Here is a 12652-nt window from a genome sequence, read left to right on the forward strand (position 1 = left end):
GGATAATCACCTTCATTTAACTAATTCCTAAATTTTCTGTGAAAGAAAGATTGTTGTTTGAGCTTAAGAGAATACACTATCAGGGTGCCTGGGTAGCTCAGTGAAGTAAGCATTCGATTCTTGATATTGGCTCAGGTCGTGATCTCGCAGTTGTGAGACTGAGCTCAAGCCTGGCATCGGGCTCTGTGCTGAACATGGAGGTTGCTTGGTATTCTCTCTCTCCCTCTCTCTCTGCCTCTCCCCTGTTTGTGTTCTCTCTCTCTCTCAAAATAAATAAACTTAAAAAAACAAATAATAAAAAAAGAGAATACAGTATCTAAGTAGGTTGCACAGCGTGGAAATTCAGAGCATGGAAGCTGGCTGGTCAGATCTGTACTTGAATGCTGGCTCCCCCACTGACTGTGTGGCTGTAGCAAGCTCTCTAATTTCTATTAGCCTCAGTTTCTGTATCTGCAAACTAGGAATAATAGTATCTAGCTAATAGGTATATTCAAGAGGATTCAATGAGATAATCCATGTAAAGCATCATTTATTATGGTGTGATAAAGAGCTAAATGATCCTGGCTTGATCCTGCAGGGATCAACTGATTACCATGGGTGGAAGACTACTTCACCAGAAGGGGATCTCTGCCTGAGACTAAATTTACATTTTAAATTATTTTATTTAGTAAGAGTGGGGCCAGAAAAATACCTTGGAGTCACTGAGGGTGGGTGTGGACTTTGGAACCAGGTGTAGTTAGGCAGATGGACGCATAGCCCCATTGCTCACAGACTGGTGGTAGAACTGAGGTTGTGGGTTTTGAGGAAGTTGGAGAAAGAACAGCTGGATCTCTGAGATGGTTCTTGGAGAAGAGCGGGGCACGGTAATTCATGTTATAAAAGAAGAACCAGCTTCGTCTGGGAAGTCATGGGGCTGGCTGGTGGCCAGAGAGGTATTAGTACCAGGTTTTCATTTTGTTTTATTTAAATTCAAGCTAGTTGTCATACAGTGGAGTCTTGGCTTCAGGAGTAGAACCCAGTGATTCATCCCTTACATATGACACCCAGTGCTCATCCTAAAAAGTGCCCTCCTTAATGCCCCTCACCTATTTAGCAATCCCCCTACCTATCTCCCCTACAGCAACCCTCAGTTTGTTTTCTGTATTTAAAAGTCTCTTATGGTTTGCCTCCTTCTCTGTTTTTATCTTATTTTTCCTTCCCTTCCCCTATGTTCATCTGTTGAGTTTCATTTTAATAATTTGCCCTGGTGCATGGATAAAAACTAAAAAATTATTTCAACCACAAATATGCCTGGAAATACTAAAGAAAGTGCTCAATATTTATGCGGATAACAGTTCTCTTGGAAAAGGGCTTTTATAGAACAGCTAGCTATGTAATTATTTTGGTCACCTTTTTCCATACCCTCAATTTGTTTAAAACCAAGGTCATTATCAGATCAAATAGTGGCTATTAGGTAAAGCATAATAGTCAGATCTTATCACCCTTTACCAGGCTATTAGGGTCCATCAAAATGTCTCACAGATTTGCTTAAAAGTGTACTTAAGATAGTATTTGATTCCACGTCCTTTATCATTCTCAAATATTCAGTTAACTGAAGTATGAGACTTGATTTAACAGTTTAGAATATATTAAGCAGTAGTACAGCAAAAAGTAAGAATAATCCAGACGCTTTTATTTACAATCTTTTAAGGGACACTGGTTTTATTTTCCTCTGACATATAAATGATTTTGGACAGGATATTTCTGTTAAAGAGTAATTTGGCCTTACATTTTATAACGAATCTGCTTATTACCTGTGTTCTATTTTTAATGATACCAAAGCTCCCAATAGTTCATGACAATTTCTCTTCCAACATTGTAGTACTTAAAAGGAGTCCCTGAACACAGCAACTATTACTTGTAGAACCCTCAGTTTCTTCCTTTTTAAAAAGTCTTGTGTTTCTGTAATACAGAGTGCTTTCACATACATTTCTTTTACTTGCTCTTTACCATAAACCTATGAGATCTATAGGGCACGTATTACACTTTTTTGTGAAATCTCCATTTTTTGCAATGTAGTTAAATAAAATATTCACTAAACTGTAAGTGACAAGGATGGGAACTGGCTCCCTCATTAGAGTCCTTGACATGTTAAGCACAACTTGTGACTTTAATGGCTGCCTTCTCAGGTTTCAAGTTCTGTTTCATACCTTAAAGCTGGGTTTCAATTAAAAAACTCTCCTATTCACAATATCGTTTGAAGAATGATAAGGATATAGCAACCACCACATCAGTAGCAGCTAACTTATGCTAAATGTTCACAAAGAGGTTTATTCTCACACATTTTTCACTGCTGCTGGACCTCTTAAATCCTATGGGTTTCCCTAGAGAGACAGCCTTTTCCTGAGAAGAATCTTCTCTGAATGTGTGAATTTATGATGATTGCACTCTCAAAACAACAGCTTATTCTGAAATAGGTACAAATTGGTGAGTTGAATCACTTACATGGAAAACTAACATTAATTTCTTCTGCAACATGAGGCAAAATAGCTTCAATGGTTAAAGAGGTTGGCAGGCTCGCAAGAGTTGTTCAAAATTCAGACAGTTCTCCACTAAATTCAATTTCCTCTGGATTCACCAAATATTCAAAATTTGAAGGCTGCTAGTGAGCTCAAGATATCTTAACAATATACACATTTATCTGGAGGCTGGTCAAAGGCAATTCATTCATAAAGTTTATACAACTAAAGTTTTCTCTGAGATGAACATGACTCACACGGGATGGGAGTTGGAGGAAGGCAACCCAGGAAACAATGACGAATAATTTTTCTCATATTATAAGTAAAAACATTTATATTGCAAATACAAGGGAGAAATAAAAAAGCTATATTTGAGGAATTCAATTATGGTGTTGGGCACTGCTTTGCTGTAACAAGTTTGGGTAACCTTGGACTTCACTCTATTGGGACTCTTAAGTCTTATCTTTCTTATCTCTAGACAGCTAGCTAGACAAAAGGCAGGGCAGAGACCAATATGCAGAGTCTGACAGAGTAGTGCCAGAGAAAGCCCTTAAGACAGTAGTCTCTAATCTAAGAGCAGGAAGGGACTACATAAATTTAAAAGAGTAAAACTGCCAGGACTTAATATGTGATTAATGTAGTAAGAGAGGAAAGCAGGACAATTCCAGGGTGACTTGTAGATTCCTGACACACACGACTTGGATGGTACCAATCATCTGGAAAGGAATAGAAAAGAGGAGGTAGGTTTGACCCTGGCTTCTGTCCAGATTAAAACTTGAGGTGTGTGCTGATGAGTCAGAACTATGAGAGCCTTTTCTCAGAAATCTCTAAAGTTCTTATTTGAAAATCCAGTGTTCCAAATATTGTATTTGGTAAGGTCAAGAAACACTTTGTGCCTGTGGGCACTGCTTAGTTCTTTCTGGGTTGGTACCCCAAGTGGGTTCTTAAACTTTTTTTGTGCTCCTGATAACTTTGGCAGCTATATGAAATGCACAGGTGCCCTTCTCAGAAGAATATTACAAATGCATAAAATAAACCCCATAAGATTACAAAGAAAATCAGTTAGACTGAAATTAAGGTCTTGGGGTACTTAAGGAATTTACGATTACAACTACATCCCTCAAAAGAATCAGGAGCAGGAGACAGAAAGAGCCCTGCCGAGAAAATAATACTGTCTGATCTTTGAACAAATTCGATGAAACAAGTCAAATCCAGTTCAAAAGGCATTTTGTGTCATTCCATGTTTTCTCTTAGTTGCCAAACTGGATAAACGCTTTCAAAGTACAAAATTTAAACTTGCCATTAAGTGGTATCCAAATAGCAATTGCTTTTTTTTTTTTTTTTTTAACGTTTATTTACTTTTGAGACAGAGAGACACAGAGCATGAATGGGGGGAGGGTCAGAGAGAGAGGGAGACACAGAATCCGAAGCAGGCTCCAGGCTCCGAGCTGTCAGCACAGAGCCCGACGCGGGGCTCAAACTCACGAACCACGAGATCATGACCTAAGCCGAAGTTGGACACTTAACCAACTGAGCCACCCAGGCGCCCCTAGCAATTGCTTTTTAATGTTAGGAGGAAGCTGGCTAGCAAAAACAGACTTGTTCAATGACTCAAGGATCGAGGATTAAAAAAAGGAAAACCCCATATCTAATTCTCCAATATTTTCCCGTTAATAGCAGAACCTGACATCTCAGAAGCAGATGCATCTTCAGTAGGAAATAGAAATAGGTTACCACAGGAGAAAAATTTGTGTGTGTTATGGGAAGGACAGAAAGCCAAATTTAGCTTAAGTGAGCTTTAAGAGAAAAGAAAAATCCCTGTGAAGCTATATAAATTTACAAAGAAGAGCAAAGGTGAGATAAGGGTTAAGCCTTAGATAAGATAATTAAATATATATTTATATATAAACATTTGATGTAATTCAGAACAAGATGATGAAAAAGATTTGCTTGGGTGATACCAAATTACAGTTAGAGGTTTAAAAAAAATAAATCTACTCCTTCTGACTTGGAAAGTTGTTATAATCCAGTTTCTAGATGCAGAACAAAGTTCATGATCAGCTATGTCATAGGCAATATTCATATACAGTTGACCTTCCAATAACATGGGTTTGAACTGCACAGGTCCGCTTATATGTGGATTTTTTTCTGATAAATACGGTACAGTACTGTAAATGTATTTCTATTCCTTATGATTTTCTTTTCTTTTTTTTTAGTTTATTTACTTATTTTGAGAGAGAGAAAAAGAGAGAGCATGAGTGGGGAAGGGGCTGAGAGTGAAGGAGAGAGAGAATCCGAAGCAGGCTCCGACTTGGGGCTGGATGTCACCAACTGTGAGATGATGACCTGAGCCAAAAGCAAGAGTCAGATGCTTAACTGACTGAGCCACCGAAGCACCCCTCTTTATTATTTTCTTAATAGCATTTTCTTTCCTCTAGCTTACTTTATTGTAAGAATACATTATGTAATACATATACAAAATACGTGTTAACTGTGTATGTTGTTGGTAGGCTTCCAGTCAACAATAGGTTATTAGTAGTTAAGTTTGGGTGAGTCAAATTTTCAATTGCACGGGGGTCAGTGCTCTTAACCCCCACATTGTTCAAGGGTGAACTGTATTTATTTTTGAAAGCAATTGAGAAAAAGTCCACTCTTAAAATGCTGAATCATAAACACAAACATTAAAGTGTGACCGCCATGCCAAAAATAGAAATAAACTCACTCACACGAGGTCTTTAAGTTTTTCCATTACATAAAAATCTGCCAAGGAGAAATACATTTTCTTTTTTCTTTCTTTTCTTTTCTTTTTCTTTCTTCTTTTTTAACTTATAAAAAGTTTGATTTTACTAGGTCATTTGAATTTTATCCTGTATGAAGAATTTCCTGTTACTCTACCATTTCTTTCCCTCTGGAGTTCAGAATGTAATCATAGGAAATACATATACTCAAGCATCAGAGAGATTTCAGATCCTAGGTTTACTACAGAGTGACTGTGTGACCTCTGACGAGGTACCTAACCTCTTCTGTAAAATAGGAAAAACAGCACCAACCTCACATGGGTAGCCCAATGTTACTGCACTGTGCCTGAAACTGAATGCTAGCTCACTGCCCTTACCAACGCATGACTTTATTTGTGATCAGTTGTGCAGGTTCAATGTCACATTTACCAAACCCAACAGCAAATGACTAAAGTCCCTCTCCAATACTCACCATGGTAAGGCTGGTCACAGAGGTTTTCCTCTGTGCCTCCTTTCTTCCAGACGTCAGATGAATTTGTACTTGCTATAGCATGTCCATTCTTCAGAGCCAATCTGTACTGGGCAGCTCCGTACAAAGAGTAGTGCTCACATTTCCACCACAGCATGGCACTGGAGTCACAGCTGAACATTCTCAAGGAGTCTGTAGGTTTAGTAATATCTAGCCCCAAGCACTTCTGGGATTGCAAATGAAAGAGGCGATGCTGGGACACCCACTTCCATAACATGTCCCTACTTCCATCACAGTCCGTTGCTATTATCCAGTCATTCAGTGGCTTGATGCACTTGCCCATGTTTTCATTGACAACGGTGAATGGATCATTGCCTGAGTCAAGACAGACAGTTAAAGAAGACATTTCAGGATTCTGAACTGTGTGGTTAGTGTGCCTTGGCCCCTGCTTGCTGAGGGGAGTCTGAGCACTCCGGGATTACTCCCTCCCTCCAACATCTATAAACTGCAATGCACTTACACAAGGTCAGAGGACAGTGGTAGTCAGAGAGACAGTATAGTGTGGATTAAGAGCATGAGCCAGTCTGCCTAGGTTCATAGTCTGCCTCTGCTACTTATTACCCATGTGATCAGGGCAAGTTATCTAACCACTATGCCTCAGTTTCCTCCTTTGTAAAATAGTACTTCCATATGGTAGATATTAGGTTAAAATGAGCTTATACAGGTAAAGCACTTAGAATGGTATGTATATTTTTATTGTTGTTCCGTGAAATATCTGCCCCCCCCCTTATTTAATGAGATGAAGAAACTCCTTCGTTTTCATCTTCCTTAGAGAGGTGGTCTACGATCAATGAAAAGTATCCTGAACCTATTCAGGACCACAGTTCTGTCTTGCTTATATTAGCTACTATGGCAGGGTAAATTATTACATGGCATGAACGTGTCTCAGAGGAGATGGAGAGATTTCTGAGGGGGCAGAAGTAGAATAGTGGGGTAAAGGGATGAGAGGAAATGAAGATCTGGATTCTGAGGGTAGGAGGGACTGTGATCAGCTCTACCTTAGCACCCACAGGAACGTGATGAGAAGCCGTGGAGAGGGGTCGGGAGAGTGCTGACTGTGTGGATCACCTACGGAGGCTGAGGCTGAGCCTGAGCTCCAGAAATCACCTGGGATTCAGAATTCAACAGTCAGGAGGTTTGGACAGTGGGAAACTCCAAAGTAATGAGCATAAGCTGAAGGCGAACGAAGGGACCTCCCTGAACGCTTCCCTGCCACTTTTGCATAAGTCGGGGAAGACCTGAGTAATGACAAAAACTGAAGTTCTGCTAACTTGGTGGAATGGGAGCTCAGAATAAAATTTAATCTGATTCTATGAAAATAAAGTAATGCATGGTTTCTTGCACACCTGAGCTTGTGGAACAGGATTCACATCTGTTACAACAACTTACAGTTGAACAATGTGGCCAGTGCTTTAGAAAGAAAAATTTTTTGAAGTTATAGCACAAAAGTTCATGTTGCTGAGAGGAAAGCTGAAAGACAGTTAAACAGTCATTGTCAGTGAACCAAAGGGTTCAGCAGAAGGACCTATAAATTTTTAGTTCCCAAAAGGCACTTTCATTTTGATGCCAGCTTCACAACCATTGATTTTACTAACGCTACATACCTTTTCTGATAATAATTCACAGGCTTTCAGAGTTAAAAATTCTTATACGAAGGACTTGAGGGGAAATTTCACCATATAAATAATAACTATACCATTAAGTCAAATCTCAGCTTGAACTTCGGACAGAATTTTTTGCTTTAAATAGCAGCAGCAGCAGCAACAAGAATAGGAACAACTACAAAATCCTGTAAAACTTTAAGTTACTTCTGCTTTCAACTCTGTATTTTAAAATATTACGTAAGGCTGCAGCTAGGTGTCTTGGTCATAGCAACTTCCATCCCTCACCCTTCCTTCTTGGACATTTCTCTGCCATTCTCTGCTTTATGGACACCATTTGGGAGGATAGTTAACAAAAAGAGGAAAACATACTGTCTTAGAAGATTATCGCTCACAATTTCTCCAGTGTGCTTCTCCTACATATTCAATATCGACGCAGACCCATGAGGTACTTTTTTCCCAAACTATTCTCTCACTTCTCCAAGATAAATCTCATATTCCAAAGTATCAGGAGTTACTGGAGAAAAAAAAGAAGTCTGCTTCTACAGGAGAATAGGCTGCCACCTCCCTTGCTGGAACATTTCCCTCTGTTGCCCTGTGGTCTCACTGCCTTCTTTCGTGGGCACTCTGCTCTGTGCCCTTTGATCCCAGATAGATGAGCTGGGCCAGCAGGAGTTTTGCTATCTTTGCAGTGTTTCAAAGTTCTTTCAAGTTGCCTTTGCAGAATCCAATAGATTAGCTATAGCTCTTAGTATAGTGGCACAAGCAGTGGAATACGAGTTAGGGGTGCTAGGTTGAAGACCTACCTCCACTACCAGTTAGCTGGTAGAGATGTTGGGGAAGTCACTTAATCTCCCCAGGGTCTTCGTATCTCCAAATGTAGATGAAAGCAGAGAAGTTTAAGATACCTTAGCCACTTTCAGTACTAATATCCTATGCTTCCACAAGATAAGTTTTCCTAGCCTTTCAGGTTTTACTGGTCTTTGCCAAGTTCATTGTGTATTGTTCTTAAACAGATGTCCACAACTTTATTATGTCATGCTAATGCTAGTAGCATTTTAGGTCATCCTAATCCCATTAGCATCAGGTATGTGCACTTAGATAACAGTGATGCTTTATAAATACTCTTTGGAAGTGAAAAAAAAAAAAATTACCCTTTCCCATTTACTGTATGTTTTACTTCTGGGACACCCATAGACTGAAGAAGTTTGTAGGAACTCTGAAAGACTACAGGAGAGAGAGGTATGGAATGGCATGGAAAAGCTATGTAAAAGAGGAGTTGCCAAGCTTCTTACCTAATTGTAACATCTATGATCATAAATACTTGCCTCATTTTAAATCTGTCTTTTAACTATTTACAACCAATGTTTGACATCCATAGAGTTCCTTTAGCACATACATTAATTATTGATATGATTTAAGGAAACTTGCCATTAGCCTTCATACATAATGTATGTGTAAGCATTCATACATAATATATAAGGTAGGGAGAGTTGTCTTTTTATGATGTTTCCCCATATCATTCCTTACCCTTCGCAGAAGCAGTTCAGTCTGCCTCAGTCTTGTGACCCTATCGGGATGGTAGAGAGAGCTGAAGGGTGGGAAGGACTGAGGAAGTGTGAAAATAATTCCTTATTTATAAAATGTGTTAAAGGGTAAATAAAATATTTCAGAAATATATTACACTTTGAAAAGGTAATTACACAGCAACTTATAAAAGATTCTTTATTGACAACCTTATGTTGCATCTTATTTACGTTATCTTATAATATATCCTAAATGGAATTTTAATGTTTACTTCCACATACAATATTTGGGCAAGTCTAAACGGCAGAGGTTAATGAAAATAAGCCTCATCATCCCTAGTAGCATTTTTATATGCTTCATTTCATAGAAATATTCTAGTGGTATCTGAGAGGAAATGACTAAGTAGTATTATCATATATTGAAAATGAGTTTTTAGTATTCCACATTCATCAAAGGAAAACTATCTCCTATTGCCTAATCATTAGGTAATTCTTGTCTTACCTAAACAAAAGAGGTCTGCACATTCCAAAGAGAAGTTGGACATCAACATTTTATAATCACAGACAAATGGAGGCGGAGATAGAGGCAAGAAGGATGAAGACTGCAGTATTTTTAGCTTCAGGGGAACTTCTAGAGGCCACAGTGTTAAGAATTTCATGGAGTCACCACCATGTACACAGATCATACATGTGGAGTAGGAAAGAATCAGAAGTTTGGGTTTGTCAGTTCAAAAACAGGTCCTGAAGTGACCTTGGGTCCATGACAATCTACTAGGAGTCAGGAAGTCATGGCATTCAGATTGGGTGTTATGGGCTGGTGAGAACCTCAGGAGTCCTAGAAGGATTGGTTTACTTCAAGCTATTAGCTCTCCCAGGAGGCCAAAAAGTAAACCAAGCAATTGGGATTTCCCCAAGGGCACAGAGCAACTACTAGGTGTTGAAATTAGGTGTTTCAGCACCTGAGCAACACAGGCCTCCTGCACAAACCTAACGGCATACATGTGACAGAGTGCATGCCATTACCAGCATCGTGAAGCTGACACACTGCCAAACAAATTACTCAAATGGCTAGGGTTTCAAAATTCCAGTGCTTCCCTTAATGGGACCACAAGTCTGGTCTGAGGGTGTAGTAAACAGACCAGAGCAGCTACTAAGGGTGAAGAAGGATTCAGGAAATCAAATACCTGTCAGGACCTAGTGCAGGAAGAATGGAGTTAAGCTGATGCTCTTTGCTTTGGGGTGATGAGAAAGGCCAGGGATTGCAGAGATTGCAAAAATTAAGGAAATCTTGAGTTCTGTGGGGGAGACAAAAACAGATAAGACTAAAGCAGAAGTAGATGGTAACCAAGTCTTCGGTGACAGAAAGGTCAGGGTGTTTTGACTGTGGTTAGTTGTGGCAGTGAAATATTTCTACCTGGATTGTGGGCAGGTGGAATAGAATTCTCACAGCCAGTAAAGGACTTTTGGCAGTTTCCAATAGGGAGGGTCAAAGGAGAATGGAGAAGTGTGAATCAGATCAGCATTCACTAAAAGGTCCTTGTTGTAGATAGGGTGATGTCACTCACACTCTGGGAAGCTTCTTCACATCACTCTCTGTAAAAAGTCTAAATCTGGCAGTAACTTAGTTTAGCTCTTACAGGAAAATAAGAACCACAAGCAGCCTACGGTTTTCAAAAAAGTTCTTACCCATCTTTTACTTCCTCATACAGGAAAAGTGAACAGAAGTGGTAGGTGGTGACGGCCCACTGACCACTCGCTATGCAGCCCGACTAAGAAAGTCCTCGGGGGCATCTTTTGCCAAGGCAAAAAGAAAGTAAAAGCAAACTCCGATTGCTGCCAGGGGGCATGGTGAGGCTGGCACTACCCAGAGCATCAGCGAAGGAAGTCTATTCCTGGTCCTGCTTCCGCAGTTAGAGGCAGGAAGGTCTCTGGACAAGCCACCTGCGCTTCAACGTGGGACCGTCAGCCTCGCAGGGGTGTTTTGGAGCTGATAAGGCAGTTAGGGGAAAAGATCGCCACTCAAGGCTTTAGGGGAGGGCATCATAAAGAAGTTATGATCATTGTCACTTTAGAAGACATGGCTTAACCTGACTTCCTTTTGGACGTGCACGTTAGCGGACGTGCAGCTAAGTTGGGGCATCATTAATCATTCTGGGCGCTATGGGTAGAAAGTTCCTCTAGACACTGAGTGGCCAAGGTGACCAGGAGGTGAAGGAGGGGCGAGACCCGCTGGATGGGGTGTGGGGATTGCTGAAGAGCCCTTTACTCTAAGGAGGCAAGATTTTGGAGGCTTCAGGACGAGGAAGGGACGGGGGACCGGTACAGAAAAGGTCATGCGCCTTCCCTAAGGTGGACTGTTCTCTCTCAGCACCACAAAGGCCCTGCCCCCCGCCCCCCCCCCCCCCCCCGCCGCCACCCCTCCATCCTCCAGGCGCCCGAGGGCCAGGGAGCTCCTCCTACCCCAGAATTCCCCTTCGGCTCACATGTTCAACTCCAGACCCCCGAGGAAAGCAGAGGTGACGAGACCCGGGGCGCCGCCCTAACCCCAACCGAGGAAAGTCGGCAGACCTGACAACTTCGAGGGCCCTAGTCGCCGCCGACCTGGCCCGCCCGCGGTTACCTGCACGGCCAGAGGGCTCCGCCAGTCCGCAGCACCTGAGAAGTAGCAAGAGGAGCCCCGCCGCGCGGCGAAGGGTCGCCCAGCGCGTCCTCATCCTGAGCCGGCCCCAGCAGTCCAACCGGGTCCTCGGGCGCACGCGGGACCCACCCCTCCCGCTGCGCCCAGCGGGGCCGGGCCGGCGCTTTTGCCTCGAGCCTCCGGGGAATCCCGGCCCCGCCCCCTCCGCTCTCGGCCAATCAGGCGGGGTGGGGCGGGGCAAGTGAGTGGACTCTGGCGGGAAGACGAAGTTACGCGCACCTTCTAGAGGACCGACCCGCCAGGAGACGGGAAGTGAGCGCGGAGCTAGACTGCAGAGTGTCGCTCCGACTACCGGGCTTGGGGGTCCTGGCCCCCACTCTTCTTCAGTAAAGTTGAGGAGACGCGGCAGTTGCCGGGACTTGGCAACTTCCTGGTGTGTGGGTTGGGTTCGTTTAGGACTTTGTTCTCTGCCTAGCGCACCTGTCTGGGAGGACCTCTTGACTGCGGGCTGGGCTGGAGAGGCACCCACATCCTCTCATACCCCAAAGGCGGAAGTCTGCATCCGTAGTGTTGCTGCTGCTATCAAGCCAAGGAATTCAGGTGTCCTTAGTTGCGTCTTGTGTTTTCGGATAGTGCAAACAAAGGCAAGGTAATCGCACTCTGCAGTTTCACCCGCAATTGTTAAAGAATGAAAAAGCAAGAGCTATTTGAGTGAATCAATACTTTCAACGATTTAGGCCTTATAACTATCTCACCTTTGCAAGTAAGCTCTTCTCTTAAAAATTAATGATAATAATCCAGTGGAAATGGGAAGTGTGCACCCCAAACCAGCAATGTGAGAATGATACTTATCCTCTCCCTGTGGGAACTGCAATCATTATAAATAGGCTGACCTAAGTTGCCTGGATGTGAATGTCCTATATTCTTAAACCCCATAAAAGCACATGGTGTGTACCCAGAAACACCTTCATTCCTGTCCTCTGAGAGTGAATGCTTCCAGGAGGAGAAGAACATCTAGGTTGCCTCTCCTGATTCTAACTGCCAAGGCTTTGCTGATGACTCCTAACCTTGACTCTGGTCTCTCCCCCGACTTGGGGCCTTCGGTTCAGTAAATATATTAAG

The 12652-nt window shown here is 42.2% G+C and overlaps 1 protein-coding gene across 2 annotated transcripts in view; it reads right to left on the reverse strand.

Annotated features, from left to right (window-relative positions):
* LY75 (lymphocyte antigen 75) overlaps positions 1-11708 on the reverse strand; it is a 135757-nt gene extending 124049 nt beyond the window's left edge. The window contains exons 1-2 of one of the 2 annotated variants that reach the window (XM_003990798.5): positions 11513-11701; positions 5709-6080 (exon numbers count right to left, since the gene is read on the reverse strand). In XM_003990798.5, the coding sequence (XP_003990847.1) occupies positions 5709-6080; positions 11513-11606 (466 nt within the window). In that variant the 5' untranslated portion in view covers positions 11607-11701. Of the gene's footprint in view, positions 1-5708; positions 6081-11512 lie in introns of both variants that reach the window. The other variant, XM_011285355.4, reaches the window with a different exon arrangement.
* Between the last annotated feature and the right edge of the window lie 944 nt (positions 11709-12652).

Source organism: Felis catus, chromosome C1 (genome assembly GCF_018350175.1).
Source record: "Felis catus isolate Fca126 chromosome C1, F.catus_Fca126_mat1.0, whole genome shotgun sequence".
Lineage (NCBI taxonomy): Eukaryota > Metazoa > Chordata > Mammalia > Carnivora > Felidae > Felis > Felis catus.